Source organism: Vigna angularis, chromosome 4 (assembly GCF_016808095.1).
Source record: "Vigna angularis cultivar LongXiaoDou No.4 chromosome 4, ASM1680809v1, whole genome shotgun sequence".
NCBI lineage: Eukaryota > Viridiplantae > Streptophyta > Magnoliopsida > Fabales > Fabaceae > Vigna > Vigna angularis.
In genome coordinates, this window is record NC_068973.1 from 20,619,776 (window position 1) to 20,637,207 (window position 17,432).

Here is a 17,432-nt window from a genome sequence, read left to right on the forward strand (position 1 = left end):
TGTCTTCTAAACAATGCTTTAATGTTTCAGAATGTAATAGACTATTCAATCGTATTAATATACAAATGTTCAGTTCGAAGCCTATGCATTTTCTTTATTCTCCTGATATTAAATTTTGTTATTTATCATCATTGTGCCCTTAGTTCAATTCCTCTTAAAGTTCTGTTTACTCAGGTCCCAAGAATACAATATTTTCTATGTTTTATTCACAACTGTTTTACAGGTTGTATGTTTTATTCACAACTGTTTTACAGGTTGTATGTTTTATTCAGAAGTGTTTACTCAACCTTTATTGAGAACTGTTTTACAGTTTCTATGCACATGTTATGTTATACATAGGGCAACTGCTGACAACAAAATGATACCAAAACAATAAAACTAATTTTTCCCAAATTATCATTTCATTCAAGATCTGAAACTGATACATCTTCATTGCACAAAACATAAATACATTAAACAGAACTACACTAAAATTATCAACCCTACTACTAATACCAAAACAAACCTAAATTATCAAGCTCTTCCCATCAACATTGCAATTATAATGATGTTCATCACACATAGAACACTGACAACCCCAACCAAAAATTTAATCCAACTTTGAAGACCATCACAGCTTTCTACACACCAACTATCTTCTTATCACTTTCATTTTCAAAACTCTTCACCAACCTCTCATCATTTGCTTCCAACACCTCACAGCTAACACTTTCTTCAATTCCCCAATCACTCAACCACTTGAAGTAGTTGCATCCCCCATTTTCACTTCCAACCTTATACCTAGGGCAACCCCAGAATTGTTTGCCACGATTCTTACTGGTTTTCGCAGTCCTCAACACAGACTTATCTCCACAATGACAGATAGTGAACCATCATTCCTGTTCCACCCTCCATCTCCACGAGAGCTCACAGACCGCAAATGCTTTCTTCCGCACTCATTGCAAGTGGAAGAGGAAACGAATGACCCATCGACATTGTTGCATCTTCTGCTTTCACACTCCCCATTGTCCAAACTTCAACTGCTTCCCAATCCTAAAAAAAATCAACCCAAATTACTTCACGCAAGGTAAAGAACCCTAAATCCTATATATTTCACAAATTAGATTATTTCAATTTAATAACCATGAATAATGCCACGTTTAAACTCTGAACAAGCCACGTTTCAAGAAAAAAACACGTCATCCTCCCACATGTGCAAAAATTTAACCCCGTTAACGAAATTTAATGGCAAGGACTTATTTGATGCAAATTACCACTTATAAGGACTCAATTGGGGATTCTAATAAAAAGGGGATCAAAATAAGAAAATCTCACATAAATTGGAACAACTAAAGGATTTAAACCAAACGATGTCGTCTCCTCAAGTTAGCTACTCTTATATTGTCTCCTCTAGGTTGAGTTCTAATGGTGTGATTTAAAGAGAGCTGAGGGGATTTTTTTTTCTCCTGCCATGGTCTCACCGCTGCTGTATCAAGATTTAACTAAATTTTTACGCTCCACACATTTTTCACCAACTTCCTATCCTTCAAACCAATATTAGGAATTGTGTTTCTGATACATTTAAAACACTTAAATTTAAGCTTTTGTAAGGTAAAAAGAAATGGATTGTATCAAGTGAATGTGATCAAACTCGCTTCAACTAATAGATTGTTAATTAAATTAATCTTCTAAATTCTCCAACTAATTTTGGGAATTTAATAGTTTTCATGGAATTAGTAAGTTTTTCACGTGTGATTATTTAACCTTTTTTTTTCCATCTTCTCTTAACTTAATGATAATTCAGATTCATTCACATTTATTAAAAAATATTTATATCAAATTTTCACTTGATGCATCTAAACAATCTAACTTTTTCATCCGAAATCAATTAAAGTAAAATGGATAAATCTTACCAAATATTCCGAACTCTGCTGCTACATTGAGAAACAACCAAACCACACCCCTTCACATCTGATACAGACCAGAAAAATATCTTGGTCCTTCTCTTCAGCACCGATTTTCTTTCCTCGTAGTGTGTGTTTTCCCTTTCTCACCTTCCTCCTGCTTTACCTATTTTTCTTTTCCTATTTACCTCGTTGTTTAAGGAAGTATCATTAAAATAATTGATTAATCAGAGTTTATTGCATACCACTTTGCCAAATGTACTTTGAAATATTAGTTCTTTACAATGATAATTCTTTGAAAATTTAGAAAGTAAACAATTATTCACTTGTAAAGGAAAACAAAAATACGACAGTTCAGTGTGATTCACTGTAATAGTAAGTGATAAGACATGATGGAATGTGCACAATTTCATACATTGCTGTCCGTTGGGTTTGCCTCGGATCACACTGTGATGATGACAGACAGGTTCTGTCTGGTTGTGCCTTCACGAGTTTCCTGCCACCGCTCACTCTACTCTTCAAGTGCTGATTTTCTTTTTCCAAATTCACACTGAAATTTGTAGATAGACCGAGATAACACATGGCTCTCGCATTGAACATCTCGGTGTGTTTCCCACACCAGCGTTGCCCCACTCTCTTCAAACCCTCAAAACCGATTCTCTCATTCCCCACCGCTTCCGCTTTCTCCTCGTTAACGCAACTCGGCGTTTCCGTAGGTGAAGATTTGCCCGACAACTACAGCGATTGGTTTCCCAACTCCGACCTTCGCAGAAGATGCGGCATTCTACTCCATCCGACGTCGTTTCGAGGGCCCCACGGCATCGGCGATCTCGGTCCCGAGGCCTTCCGTTTCATCGATTGGCTCCACCGCGCCGGTTGCTCCGTTTGGCAGGTTCTTCCTCTCGTGCCGCCTGGCAGAAAAGCCAACGAAGAAGGATCCCCTTACTCTGGCCAGGTTCGATTCGATTCGGTTCAGATACTTTTTTTTTTTGCTAAAAAAATTCGGTGTAATGCATTCCCTCTTACATTGCGATTTTCAGGACGCGAATTGTGGCAACACGCTCTTGATCTCTCTTCAAGGCCTCGTCGACGATGGATTGTTGGAAAAACACGAGCTTCCACAACCGATGTGAGTCGCGTAGTTTTCCAGTTTTATTTGTTGTAATTTTCTTTTGTTCAACGATTTGTTAAATGAATGCAGTGATGCAGAGCGCGTCAACTTTTCACTTGTTGCTGACCTTAAGGATCCTCTGATAACCAAAGTAAGGTGTTTACAGCTTTCTTATTGCTAGAATAGTTCCTCACCGCATCCATCTGCCTTTTTTTTATTTTATTTTTTGTGACTCTTCCTTTTTTTTTTCATAGGCATCTTTGTGTGTCTGATGTTTTATATCGACTTTCCTCTGTTTGAAATTCCATATATAGGCTGCAGAGAGGCTCATTTCAAGTGAAGGAGAACTCAAAACGGAGTTGGAGAATTTTCGAAGAGACCCTGACATATCAAGTGAGACACTCATTTTTTTCAGTTCTATGATTTGCATGTATCTCTTTTAGTTTCAGTACCTTTTGAAATAATAATTTGATTATACAATTATTTTATATTATTTATATGTAAGTGCACAGTTAGTCGTGTGCATATTTTCATTGTTCTTTTACCTGTTTTCTTCCCACAGCCTTTTTGGATTTTGTCCTCCTATTTGTGCTATTTCCCCAGTTAGTGCAGCTTTTTGTTTATTGAAAACAATTCAAACGGGAAAATAAATTAAATCTGGAAGTTTGTTGTGATCGCAAATTCCAATCAAACAATTGCAACAAGTTAATTAGTTCAAGCTAGAAAAAAAAAATGAAACATTAGGATTGGTGGTGAGTGGGCAGAGGACTTAAGCATTGAGAGGTTTCTCGTGGGTTTGAAGATACATGCATCTTTCTTAATGTCACTCATTTTAGGAATTTCTTTCTTTGGTATGGTTTTAACTAGTAATATCTTCGCAATGCTGTAGGCTGGCTTGAAGATGCAGCATATTTTGCTGCTATTGATGACAGTTTAAACAAATTCAGCTGGTACAATTGGCCTGAACCTTTAAGAAATCGCCATCTTGTAGCTCTAGAAGACATTTACCAACAGAAACAAGATTTTGTAAGGACATGAATTATCCTTATAGCTCAAATTTTCGTCTACTTGTTATTGCTATACTTGTACTTATAGCCCAGAAGGGATATTGATGATTCATTTATACTTTTGCATGCAGATAAATGTGTTTATTGCCCAACAGTTCTTGTTTCAAAGGCAGTGGCAGAAAGTCCGCAGCTATGCACAGAGTAAGGGAATCAGCATAATGGGAGACATGCCAATATATGTTGGTTATCATAGCGCAGATGTTTGGGCAAATAAGAAGCAGTTTTTACTGGTTAGTAGTCCCTAAAGAATGTCGCTGAAGTCTGACATAACATTTCTAATTTTTTGGAGCAAATTGTACCTTTTGATCATAAAATATCTCTATTTATCTGGCAGAACCGGAAAGGCTTTCCTCTTTTAGTGAGTGGTGTTCCTCCTGATGCATTCAGTGAAACTGGTCAGCTATGGGGCAGGTTTGAAGTTAATACCATGATAAATATTTTTTGATATATCTCGATTTTCCATGCTTTTTATTCAATTCTCGTCCTGATTCTTTATCTGCTTCTGTGGTTATGATCAAAAGGCATCTCCTTTGACTTGTCCTAACTCAATTTAGTTCCTATCACTGTCCATGCTTTAACCATCTGTGCCTGTATACGACAATGTATCCTTCCTGCCTGAATATTTCTATTAGAAAAGGACAGGAACTAACTCAAACCCAAAGTTAGCTCAGGAGTGGATTGCCTAGGTCTTATTTCTAGTGAATGTATGATTTTTTAACTATCTCTAGACCCTATTTCAGCCTTTTTCTCCTTGATATTTTTTTTTTCTTTATTGTAATAACTACTATCATGTTATACTCTAGTACATTGTAGAAGGTTTCCTGTCCCATATAGATTACTGATTTTCATGTTTTTTATTGTCAACTTTTAATGAAAAAGCCCCCTGTATGATTGGAAAGCCATGGAGAAAGATGGATACTCATGGTGGATACGACGCATTAAACGAGCACAAAATCTGTTTGATGAATTTAGAATTGACCACTTTAGAGGATTTGCTGGCTATTGGGCTGTTCCCGCTGGTAAGTATACACTCTAGAATAAGCTTATTTCACTTGCTCGGTGGGTTGTTGTGACATGTGTGTGCTCTACAAATGTGCAGAAGCAAAAGTAGCTATGCTTGGAAAGTGGAAGGTCAGAACCTCTCATGTTCATTTTTTAAATCTATTTGATCAAACTATAATACTCTTTGTATCATTTAAATGATAGGTAGGACCTGGGATGTCCTTGTTTGATGCCATTTTCAGCGCTGTTGGAAGGATTAATATAATAGCAGAAGACCTGGTATGCATTATAAAACAAACTCAATAGGTTTAAATATGATTTTAGTTTGTCAAATTTGAACTAAGTTTGTTTTTGGTACTTTAAAATGGATCTTTTTAGTTCCTGTAATTTGACAAAAAAGTTTGTTTTAGTCTATTTGTTCAAACGGCTTATATAATGTAGTCAACATAAATACTTTGAAAGGAAAGTAAATGTGGTAGGGTATTTGATGGTAAGAATGCAAAACTGAAATAGATTGTCATGTAAACAATTTATAATTGTTAGTTATGTAACAAGCACAAATTTTAACAGTACTTGGGACAAAAGTAATAAAGCAATTATTTTTCACAAGGACTAAAAAAATCAATTTTAAATTTGAGAGACCAAATCAAACTTATCCCAAATTTGCAGGAATAAAAACATATTCAAACCATGAGATCATTGCATTCATTAATTCCTGACTCTTTCTTAGGGTACTCATTGTAAAATTTTGGGTTTGTGATTTATGAAAGGGAGTTATCACTGAGGATGTAGTCCAGCTAAGAAGATCCATTGGAGCACCTGGAATGGCTGTTCTCCAGTTCGGTAATGATTGATTACTAATTTTGTTTACGATGTTCAGTTTCATGCTCCAAGTAATTTAAAGTCATAGTGCCTGAATATTTTTTTATCTATTTTACTTTATCTAGGATTTGGAGGCGATGCTAAGAACCCTCATTTGCCTCATAATCATGAGTGGAATCAAGTTGTCTATACAGGGACTCATGACAATGACACAGTAAGAATTTCTTCTGCCAGTTGCATATCTATCTTATAGGCCTGGGTCTTTGCTTTGCAGAAATCAGTTGAAGATTGTGATAGTGATAGGTTTCTTTAGTCAAGAAATCTATCTATCTACTCTCACAGCACACACAAACATAGAAAAGAAATGAAGTCTGTATATTTCTTCTATAACGAGCAACAATGTACACTACAATCATCCAAGGGAGCACTCTCCCTCCACAGGATAAAGATGTCCTGTCTATACAACAGAATTAACAAAGCTAACCCTTTACACGAGTTCCCCAGCCTTCTTATAAGGCTCCCCTCCCTCTAACTAATTGTTTCGCTGAGAGCTAACAGTTACAGTCATAACCGTATCCTCCTAACCTCCTAACTACTTTAATAATTCCTTTTCCTCCTCTCATAGACTCTTAGTATCCTACCAAATAGGGTAGGGATCTGATATCTTAATTATAAAATCTGGGGAAGAACTTTCCAGTATACAAAATAGAACGAATATGCTACTGAACTTTGAGGTTCAGCACCTTTTAATGTCCAAAGGCTCATATTACCTCACAAATTGAAAAGATTCTCTCTCTCTCATCCCTTTTTTCTCATTTAAATGCAACATGCGTTATTTTTCTAACTCACCCCCCGCTCATTAACTATTCAACAATATCTAATAGATTGTGCCTACTTAGAGAGGATTTTCTATATGGAGAACCCATATTTTCCTCTTTTGTAGAATGTTTTACCTAATGAAATTGATGTATAACTTAAGATATCTTAGTTGTTTTATTTGTATACTTTTGTCATGTCTTAAAAAATATTACCTGTCAATACTAAAAACCTTGAGAAGAATTGCCTTTCTGCTACAGATCGGAGGCTGGTGGGAAGCTTTGAACCAAGAAGAGAAATCCAAAGTAGGTTTGCTTGTCTTTGTGAAGTAATGAAATGCATTTTTTAACCAAGTTGAGGGAAGAGTTAATCTTCCTCTTCATTTTATATTTCAGGCATTAAGTTATCTTTCCTTAAATGAGGGAGATGACATTTCTTGGGCTCTAATCCAGAGAGTATTGGGCTCTGTTTCTCAAACAGCAATAATACCTATGCAAGATGTTCTTGGATTGGGTAATTCTGCCAGGATGAATATTCCCGCAACACAGGTAAAATGTTATGCATGATGTTCATTGTTTGTTCGGGCAACATTTTGATCTATTCAACCTGAACAAAGAAAATAAAAATGTGTTAGATGACTTGTAACATCCTGGACCGACGCACAAAATAAATAAATAAAAAATGACATTCGTTGATCCCCTTGACAAATGCAGTTTGGGAACTGGGGTTGGAGAATTGCTAGTTCGGTGAGCTTTGATGGCTTGGAGAGAGAGGCAGACAGACTCAGAGAAATGCTTTTAATGTATGGCCGGCTTTGATTATGGAAATTCCTTTTTGAGTGTAAAGTTGAAGAGTTCTCTTTTTGACGGAAGCTTAAGTTAAGTGGAAAATGCTAAAGTATGCATGATGTTGATAAATGAAAACTGGGTGCTTGCGTTGGGGTCAAGTAATTTGAGAAGGCTGGATGCTTCAATGGAAATTTGTAAAAAGGATAATGCCGATCTCTTAAGTGTTGTAATACTATGTAACATGCTTGTTTAAATAGGAAAAATGTCGTATGTTATATTATATCAAGTACCATTTCATAGAAATGTTTATTAACAAAATAATATCTCAGAAGATTGAATGTCATAATGTAATTGTAACGTAGGAGTACAATCAGCTATACTTTTTGTATGTGGAGTCTTTAGCTATTTGTGCACCCTTTAGTGTTGGAAGTTCATGTTTGGTTTCGTGGTGGTTGCATCCAATTGCATTCATATCCTGATCAAATCACTTTTGCCCAAATTCGAGATGTTTGGTTTCTAAGAAGCAAAACCTGGCTGATAAAAACTACGTTGTGTATGAAGTAACCTCTTGTGGCTTTTGCTTCATCCAGAATCGATTAGCCCTTTTGATGGACGCAGTTTCTCTATTTTACTCTCCCCTTCTCATTTATTTTCTTGTTGCATTTACTGTTCGTGCTTTCTTGCTGAATGCTTATTTGCTATGTGAACTATTGTGTTCCTGTTTGTTGTTCTCAATACTACTCTTTTTTACTTTTTGGGGCACACCCTTTTGTGGTTTAGGTATTTAATTTAAATGTTATTTTGTTCTTAAATTGACTTCAATTTTCTCTTTGTGGATATCGAACCTCTTAATACCGTATCTAATAGGGATAAGTAGTGAAGTTGGTTTGATATACATAGCCATACAATACTAAAGTGAACAATTTGAATAGCTAATATCCACATTCTGTTTCAATACTTCAAGTTCTTGCTGAATACGTTTTCATTTGGTACTTGGACACTTAATATGCAAAAGAAAATTTATCTTACAAGCTTTCATGTTATTTTGTTTCATTTCTATCTTCCTGTTGTTTTAGATGATGTGAATATCTTACCTGTTGGAGGACATTTAGTGTTCAATATTGGGTTATGTTTAGAGGCCTGCAAATATTAGATATTGTTGATGCTGTTGGGCTTATGGGATGACCTGTATTGGATTTATAGTAGAATAATGATATTTCAACTTCAAAATTTGACAAACATTTAACTTTAACACGTGTCGGCATCTAGCTGGTCCATGTGAAAAATATTTAAAAATTTGAAAATGACGTGTAAATACCTAGCATTTGGGTTTTTAGGGGTTATCATCTTAGTAGGATTCAAAAATTGGGAACCTCATTTGCAAGAGATAGAACCCTCGTATCACCCACAAACTTCTCATGACTAGAACCGATCGTTCATTGCCTTTGCACCATTCATCGAACTGGCATTGTTCACTGAACTTATCTTTGCTATCGTTCGGGGTGAACGTACTGTCGTTTTAAAGCATCGTTGAAGACAAAAACCATCATTGATGTGGGTTTTTAAAGCTTTTCATCGTTCATTTGGGTTAACATTTATTCTTGTTCGGTAAGTTTGACTTGTTTTTAATTTTTTTTTTACCATTTTGGATTTGTTTTGCTTTTTTGGTGTTATTTTGGACCTTATTTGGTGTATGGTAGGTATCGTTGCAATAGAGGAAGTTGGTGAACAGAGTGAAGTTTGTCACCTAGGAACCAAGTTTTGTATAACTCTTGCTGTAAAAATGGATAGTGACCAAAAGCCAAATAAGTGGAGAACTAAGGCTAATGTTTTGCACAACGAGGTTAATACAACTCATGACATGAATTTTGAAGTGAAATTTTTTTTTTTAAAAAAAATTAATGGACTTTGGTCTTGGATTTTTTTATTATAATATTTGTTCGTTTGATTGAAGTGTTGTGAAGTTATTTGTATTTTGGATTTTGTTTGATGTAGGTATGATTGTAGAGTTATTTGTTATGAAATTTATGGAGTTGTAAGATGGTGTAGATAAATACGAAGGGAAAATAATGTCTAATCACACAAGCGTAAGTTAGAAAAATTGTTATACTTTGGACCTTCAATAAAAGATTGGGCATTTTATTCATTTTGTGTGTATTTTATTGTTTTTAGGAGGAATTCCAACAGTTTAGGGAGAAATTTGTTTGTGATTGAATATTGACAATGTCTGGAGAGACAAAGTGATGCAACAATTAGGGTTGTTGTAGATGTTGTTGTAGAATTAAGATTGTTGCAATGCCATTTGTGCTTTTGTTAGAAATCTTTGATAATCTATTCATGACCATTGAAGTACATAATTTTTGTTAGAAATCTTGAAAGAAATGTATTTGTTACATTTATTGATAATAAAATTGCACTTTCCTATATTTTAGTGTTGCTTTCAATGTAATCCTGGGTTTTGAAGATAAGAATGATAATTTTATGTATTACACAGTGGTGTATAAATGAATTGTAGTTGTGACAGGGTTATAGTTGTGGGTGATTTATTATTTTTGGTGTAGTCCCCACCAAATATGTATGTTTTATTATAACAAGGTTGAAAGCATTTTATGTGTTACATATTTTTAGTGTAGTCCCCACCAAATTCGAATGTCATGAGTTGTGTTGACCTCGTTGTGCAAAACTTTAGCCCTAGGTCTCTACTTATTTAGCCTTTAGTCCCATCCATTTTTTGCAACAAGAGTTATACAAAACTTGGTTCCTTGGTGATGGAGTTGGATATAAATGTGGTCATTATTGCCTTTAGATGACTTCTATGTCCATAAATTTTTAAAAAAATATTTTTCCACTTAAAAATTCATTTCATGAACTGTGTTGACCTTGTTGTGCAAAAGCCTTAGGACCCCACTTATTTGACCTTTGGTCACCACCCATTTTTGTAGTAAGAATTGGTTCCTTGGTGATGAAGTTAGATATAAATAAGGTTATGATTGCCTTAAGATGACTTCTATGTCCATAAATTTAAAAAAAAATTTCACTTAAAAGTTCATGATGAGTTCTATTGACCTCGTTGTACAAAACATTAGCCTTAGGTCCCCACCCATTTCTGCAGCAAGAGTTATACAAAACTTGATTCCTTGTGATGGAGTTGGATATAAATGTGATCATCATTATCTTAAGATGACTTCTATATCCATAAATTAAAAAAAAAAGAATTTAACTTAAAAATTCATGTCATGAATTGTGTTGATAATCTCTAAAGTTTTCTTTTTAATATCTAAATATGTGGAATAATTGTTTCTCTTATTATCCCTAACTAAAAAGGTTTTATCAGGAAATCCTCAAATCAAAAGAATTATCACTAAAATTATTATGATCATCCCATTTATGAATTTTTGTATCTATATCAGTTAAAATTTTGAGTTTGCTGCGCAAAACAATAGAGACATGCACGTGTTGGAGTTAAATGTTCTCACCTAAATGATATGTATTTCCACGTTATTTTTAAATTTTTAAATCTTTTTCACATGAACCAATCAGAGACATGCACGTGTTGGAGTTAAATGTTTGTCAAATTTTGGATCATTATAGTATTACCTTATTGCTCTTTGAATTTTAAAATGACGTGAAGATTTTTGTCAGATGTTGGACCTCTTCTGCATCCTACAAACAACATGAGTTAGAACCTGAAATTTGATACAAAACCTTAATGTCTTTATACGTGGAGAAATCTCTCCGTAATCACGTTAATGAGTTTTAGGAGAGAAAAAAAAATGAAATCAATTTCTCTGTAACTACTTAAAATAAGTTAAAGTACAAATTAATTTATATAGAAACCGTTATACAGCTGCTACTAGGGACACTTGTACAGGAAATAAGATTCCATTCCTGAGTCAAAATGTAGTTTTCAATTGATGTTTTTACAAGACCACATTCTCGGGGAAAATGAGCCTCAGTAGATGAGACAAATTTTTGGCATTCATTGGTTTATCACCTCCAACTCTTATTTTGGAAATGCTAATTTATAACTTTTTCCACCTTATAAATTATTTTGTCTAACAACTTAAAAGAAGAGGACACCATCTAAATAATCATGGACATCCTTTCTTTACTAAATAAATGAAAAAATAAAGTTTCATCTCTTTTCATTAAGAAATAAATTAAGTCTAATTAATCACTTTTGGGTTCATTCTTGGATCATAGGAGTGAACCATTATCAACACTGTTAGGTCATAAGCAAGTAGCCAAGAATAGGTCACATCACCTGAGGATGTTCCTTTCAATGATTACACATTTGAACAAAAATCAAACTATTAAATAAATAAACAAATAATAAAAGAGAAATTCTATGATAAATACCATTTTTAAAATAATTCGGGGACTTACTTTAATAATAAAATATTATATTTATATTATAATAAAATATATAAATAAAATATAAAAATAAAATAATATTAGTTTAATTGTCTGTGAAGAATGAGATTGAGAAGGCAGAAAAAGAAAAGAGATGGATGAGTAGGTTGTGTTGGGAAAGTAACATTGGAGAACAACAGAAGCCATGTGGAAACCGTCTCCTACAGAAGGAGAAGCAGAGGCACCAAAGGCACCACCCAACAACCTGATCCCGTCCCTTCCAGACGACGTCGCTTTGAACTGCATAGCACGCATCCCTCGCTGCCACCACCCAATCCTATCCCTCGTTTCCAAACCCTTCCGCACCCTCCTCTCTACCCCTCTCTTCTTCACCACGCGCTGCCTCCTCAACTGCACGCAACCCCTCCTCTACCTCACTCTCCGCACGCCCGCCTCCTCCCTCCAGTGGTTCACGCTCCACCGCACAGTCCCTAGCCCCCTCTTAGCGCCGCTCCCCCCAATTCCCTCCCCCGCAGTGGGCTCCGCCTACGCCGTCCTTGGCTCCACCATCTACGTCCTCGGCGGCTCCATCAACGATGTCCCCTCCCCCCACGTCTGGCTCCTCGACTGCCGTTTCCACCGCTGGCTTCCGGGTCCAAGCATGCGTGTCGCTCGGGAGTTCGCCGCCGCGGGGGTCCTCTGTGGAAAGATTTACGTTCTCGGTGGCTGCGTCGCTGACACGTGGGCCCGCTCCGCCAACTGGGCGGAGGTCCTAGACCCCGACGTTGGGCGCTGGGAGAGGGTGGCCAGCCCCTCCGAGGTCCGGGAGAAGTGGATGCACGCCAGCGCGGTCGTCGGCGACAAGGTGTACGCGATGGCGGACCGCGGCGGCATCGCGTACGAGCCGCGCAGTGGATCGTGGGAGAGCGTAGGCGGAGAATTGGATCTCGGGTGGAGAGGTAGGGCGTGCGTGGTGGAGGGTATTTTGTACTGCTACGACTATTTGGGGAAAATCAAAGGCTTCGATGTGGGGCGCGGGGTGTGGGAAGAGTTGAAGGGGTTGGAGAAGGGCTTGCCTAGGTTTCTTTGTGGGGCCACCATGGCTGATTTGGGTGGGAAATTGTGTGTGGTGTGGGAGTGCCAAGGGAATGGGAAAGAAATGGAGATTTGGTGCGCTGAGATTGGAGTGCAGAAGGATCCAGATGGGAATCTGTGGGGTCAACTTGGTTGGTTTGGGAAAGTTCTCTCTGTTCCCAAAGGCTCCTCTGTTGTGCATTGTTCTTCTGTTTCCTTGTGACCTTTCTCTAGTAAGCATTCTTTAAACTTTACTTTGAATTCCTGCCACTTTATCTCTTATAAGTTTCTTTGGTGTTTGGTCTGGTGGCATTTATCACTCCAGTGTTTGTGCCATTGTTTGTGAAGTTGTGAATTACTGGAGCTGCTCAACTAGCAGTGCTGCTGTAAGTAAATCTACTGGTGCCAGTTATTCTGGTAATGCCATGAAATGTATATCTATACCTGTTTATTATCTCTCAATAAAATATTTCCTTTCATTTTTGTACACTCAGTTTCTGTAGCCTGGAAACTATAATCTGGTTTAATTTAAACCAACCAGTTCCAAGAATACCTACCTTCTAGCAGCATTTATTTAGGAAAATTTGTATTCTGGTTGCAACCCAAATTCATGCATTCACAATATTTGGTCCTAAAAGTTCAACACAATTCTTGTCAAAATGTGCTTACACAAATTACGCCTAAACACCAAATATGTGTTCTGCATCTTGTTGGTGTATGCATCATTCTTTTTCCAAACAGAAAGATACAGGTTATTAGCATGCTATAATTATCAGTGATGCAAAGTTGGATTCTTTGCTCAAGAAGTTAGTTTGTCAAGAAGAGCGAATTAAAATGAAACACAGAAGGAGATGGACAGGAAGTGGCAGATCTCCACTGTCATCTCCATTGACAGTGCCCTATACACTTAGAGCTTAACAGAAATCTGAATAAATAAAGCGATCTGAATTTTCATGCTTGGCCTGAACAATCTTTCAACACTAAATTTAAAGACTAAATTCATTTCCATGAATTATTTTATGAGATTTTAGTTTACTCTATATATAAATTTCACTGTCTTGTATATTTTTAAGGCTTTTCTTTTAAGTTATACTTTGTGGCAAGAGTTTTATAAAATCTATATTTTTATGATTTTATAAATTTCTTTCACCGCACAGCATATAAAATAAATAATATTCCAAATAAAAGTACACCAAAGGGATTTTGAAGATAATCACTAATCCAATTGCAGGTCCATCAAACTCATTTTACCATCATTTAGGTTGTGTTTACTTCACTGCGAAATAAACTGGTGTTCGTTTCTTGTGATACAAGATGATGGAATTGGACGGATTTGCGAGATATAGGGGTTTTCAAATCCTCATACAGGGGTTTTCAAATCTTCGCTGAAGTGCTAAGCTTTACAGTGATTTCAATTAAAATGTTATATTTGTCCTCCTTCATTTGTGAAATACTATATATAAAATAACACGTACAGAAAGAATGATGGGTGAAGACAAAGGCAGCAGTGGTTGAAGAGGAAGAACGAAGCCCACCAAAGCATGGTGTATTTGGTTATAGAAGATGAGTATTTGGTTCTTCTTGAACAAGGAAAATTGAATGCTGGCTTATTCGGTTCCAGGATTGTGTATTGGGTTCCCCTACATGCGTATCCGATTTCGCTTCATCAATGCATCGGTGTATTCGGTTCCGCCGCAACGTGTATTCGGTTCCAACCATCTTTATTCGATTTTCAGGTCGTGCATTTGGCAAGTGGAGTGGTATATTGATCTTCAAGGCTGAGAACAAAGCATAAAGAGCTCTTATCTGAGAGTCCAAGGAGATGGACAAGTTTGAGGGCACGTGGAGGCTCTTCAAGCTTACAGTTCCACTTGATAAGATCTCGGCAAGGTTCTCGGTACTCAACAAAACCCACCCTTCCACCTAAGAGAAACCAATAAAGAAATATTTTTTAATTTTCATTCCCTTCTCTCTTTCTTATGTTGCTTCTCTGTTGCGAGCAGAAGCTTTCATCGTCGTTAGGAAGTCTTTTGATGCTAGAAAAGTATGTTCTAATATCAGTTGTTCAATGACAAACTAAAATTCACTCTTCAATATGCATTTCATTCCTTGCTCTCTACGTTTAAAACAAATTTGAGAGAGGAAAAGAGACAATATAGGTTAAATGGAAAATGGGGTGGGCATTGCCTGGAATAGTGGGGTGGCTGATATGGCCCTAATTGTGGTTGCATTACAGTTGTAGAGGCCTCCATAATCCAATGTATTAATCTTTTATAACAATTGCAGTTGTACATGGAATTTGAACTTTCTAATTATAACCAATACTGTCAAAACAAGTACCTATCAAACTCCAAGGAAGAAACTAAATTAATACTTCTGCAACTAGCAATAAGTACTGGCCATTATAACATGGATATTTTGGAACAACAGAACATAAAAGGGTGGAAGACCAAACACACTACAAGAAATTACATTATACACCATCACCTCCTAATTAATTATGAAAAAATTGCCTTGATTATTGTGAAATCTTCCCGAGTTCAATGTCTTCTTCATCTGCATAAAACAGAGAACGTTAAGGACGACCGATTCACAAAAAGGCAAAATCCAAGTCACATAAAGAAGATAATTCACCACATTTTAAGATTAGAAAATTAATCTCTCGAAGCTAAACTTTGATCGCTATCTTATGCATTAATCATATTACAACCTACAAATTTCATGCTCTAATATCAGTAACAAGATCCATAGCACTTCACACAATATTAGTATATCAAATCAAATATCACATCAGAATTGTCTAAAATACAAGAAGATGCCACACCTCTTTACATGTCGGGGAGTCTCACGTCCTAGTTCAACTCCTGAAATGCGACTTACAATATGTTGGACAACTTTTGCTAAATGCCAATTGGTTTAAAATGAAATCTGACATTACAAATCATATTGAAATATAAAGGACTAGCATTATAAACAATAAATAAAAAATTTAATAATTAGAAAGTAAATTAAAGTTGCATGTGATCACTTTCACTGCCCACAATGTTGAAGACTTTCAACATCTTCTAAAAGTTTAGACTCATCAATTTCCTCATGACCAAAAATATCTTCAACAATTTCATCTATCACAAGCAATTGAAATACAATCAAACAACTAGTTTAGAATTAATAATATAATGTAAAGTAATTTTAAAAATAAAAACATATACACTTACCATTAGGATTTTCAGAAAATCCATATAGCCAATTTTGAGTACAAATCAACATTTGCACATGCTCTGGAAGAATGGAGCTTCTATATTTCGAAAGTACACGCCCACCTTTGCTAAAAGCTGACTCTGATGCCAATGTAGTAATAGGAATACTAAACACATCTCGAGCCATTATAGACAATATGGCAAACTTTTTCTCATTACTCTTCCAATATTTGAGCACATCAAAATCTTCACCGTATTCATCATCATCTATTGTTGGTTCATCTAAATAAACATCTATCTCATTCTTTCCAATGATAGATTTTGATTCATTCTGATACATTTTAGAATCCTACAATGCATTACATATTAATTATCAAAACAAAACTAGAAAAACTGAAAATAAAAATAAAATTGAACACTAAATATAAAATGCTTACTGAAATAATCCTTGATCTCTTAAACTTTTTCCCTACAGTATTGGACTGAGACATCAAGATGGATTCAGTAGGTGATTGGGAAAGAGAAACACTAGAGGTAGAAAAGTCCTTTACATAGTCTTTAAATAACCTCTTGAACTTCTCTAACACTTTCTTTGTTTTCTCTACATAGGTTAGAGGATCCAATTTTTTACAACAATATGTTATAAAATTAACCTTTAGTCGTGGATCAAGAATAGCTCCAAAAGCTAACCCAATACTATACTCCTTCCAATACTTTTGAAACTTTTCTTTCATATTACAAGCCATATCCTTTAAGATGACATCTTCATTCAACAAATTCTCTTCAATGATGAGCTGAATTTTCCAAATTTGCATAAAATACAAGTTTGAAGTGGGATAAGATGAACCAGACATCATGTTTATAATCTCATAAAATGGTTCTAAGAATTGACATATTTTCTCTCCCCTATTCCATTCCTCAGAAGATGGACAATTCTTATAATTTCTATCAACCACTTTGAGAATTTCAAAAGCTTCCTTATATTTGATTGCACTTTCAAGCATTAAATAGGTTGAATTCCATCTTGTAGTTACATCTAATCTCAAACCCATGCTTATATTTATGCCACCATCACTAACACATTCTTTGATTTTGAGAGTTCTTTCATCTGATGATTTAACATACTTAATACTCTCTCTAATACTATGGAGTGCTTTGTCAATCGATTACAAAAAATGAAGAAATTACTGGCGGCCCATTACAGACGGTCCTTAGGTTGTGGGTAATTCAGTAGTGATTTTAATTACCGACGGGCCTAGGTCGTCGGTAAGTATCAGGATAGATTAAAACCTAAATTTCTGATTTCCCTCTCCCATTTC

The 17,432-nt window shown here is 35.8% G+C and overlaps 3 protein-coding genes across 9 annotated transcripts; 2 read left to right on the top strand and 1 right to left on the bottom strand.

Annotated features, from left to right (window-relative positions):
* Positions 1-2,452: 2,452 nt before the first annotated feature.
* LOC108331871 (4-alpha-glucanotransferase, chloroplastic/amyloplastic) lies at positions 2,453-7,866 on the top strand (the record flags this gene model as incomplete). Its single annotated transcript, NM_001329821.1, is given in 15 exon segments — positions 2,453-2,838; positions 2,924-3,012; positions 3,085-3,145; positions 3,309-3,387; positions 3,884-4,020; positions 4,133-4,291; positions 4,396-4,472; positions 4,941-5,080; positions 5,161-5,192; positions 5,268-5,342; positions 5,834-5,906; positions 6,011-6,099; positions 6,962-7,006; positions 7,097-7,249; positions 7,415-7,866. Coding segments are annotated over 15 exon segments (1,689 nt in total). The 3' UTR covers positions 7,520-7,866.
* A 1,406-nt stretch (positions 7,867-9,272) lies between these two features.
* LOC108331968 (F-box/kelch-repeat protein SKIP6) lies at positions 9,273-15,010 on the top strand. Of its 7 annotated transcripts, none has more exons than XM_017567014.2 (2): positions 9,273-9,317; positions 12,093-13,404. In XM_017567014.2, exons 1-2 carry the CDS (start codon positions 9,273-9,275, stop codon positions 13,137-13,139), a joined length of 1,092 nt encoding a protein of 363 aa, XP_017422503.1. In that variant the 3' UTR covers positions 13,140-13,404. The 7 variants fall into 7 exon arrangements, with proteins under 7 accessions (XP_017422503.1, XP_017422501.1, XP_017422502.1 ...); XM_017567012.2 differs by lacking the exon at positions 9,273-9,317 and adding an exon at positions 14,148-15,010 and having other exon boundaries at positions 11,967-13,149; XM_017567013.2 differs by lacking the exon at positions 9,273-9,317 and adding an exon at positions 14,231-15,010 and having other exon boundaries at positions 11,967-13,149.
* A 936-nt stretch (positions 15,011-15,946) lies between these two features.
* Positions 15,947-17,165, bottom strand: LOC108330323 (zinc finger BED domain-containing protein RICESLEEPER 2-like). Its single transcript, XM_017564812.2, has 3 exons — positions 16,551-17,165; positions 16,132-16,462; positions 15,947-16,038 (listed from the first exon to the last, which is right to left on the bottom strand). The coding sequence occupies exons 1-3, from the start codon at positions 17,163-17,165 to the stop codon at positions 15,947-15,949; spliced, it is 1,038 nt and encodes a 345-aa protein (XP_017420301.1).
* Between the last annotated feature and the right edge of the window lie 267 nt (positions 17,166-17,432).

Excerpts from the sequence above, each read along its gene's own strand:
- LOC108330323 (XM_017564812.2), bottom strand. The coding sequence starts at position 17,165 with ATGGGTTTGAGATTAGATGTAACTACAAGATGGAATTCAACCTATTTA. Across the intron at positions 16,463-16,550 it reads AGAGATCAAGGATTATTTCA|GATTCTAAAATGTATCAGAA; the intron begins GTAAGCATTTTA and ends AATGCATTGTAG. Across the intron at positions 16,039-16,131 it reads ATTTTCTGAAAATCCTAATG|ATGAAATTGTTGAAGATATT; the intron begins GTAAGTGTATAT and ends TGCTTGTGATAG.
- LOC108331968 (XM_017567014.2), top strand. The coding sequence starts at position 9,273 with ATGGATAGTGACCAAAAGCCAAATAAGTGGAGAACTAAGGCTAAT. Across the intron at positions 9,318-12,092 it reads AGTGGAGAACTAAGGCTAAT|GCACCACCCAACAACCTGAT; the intron begins GTTTTGCACAAC and ends GAGGCACCAAAG.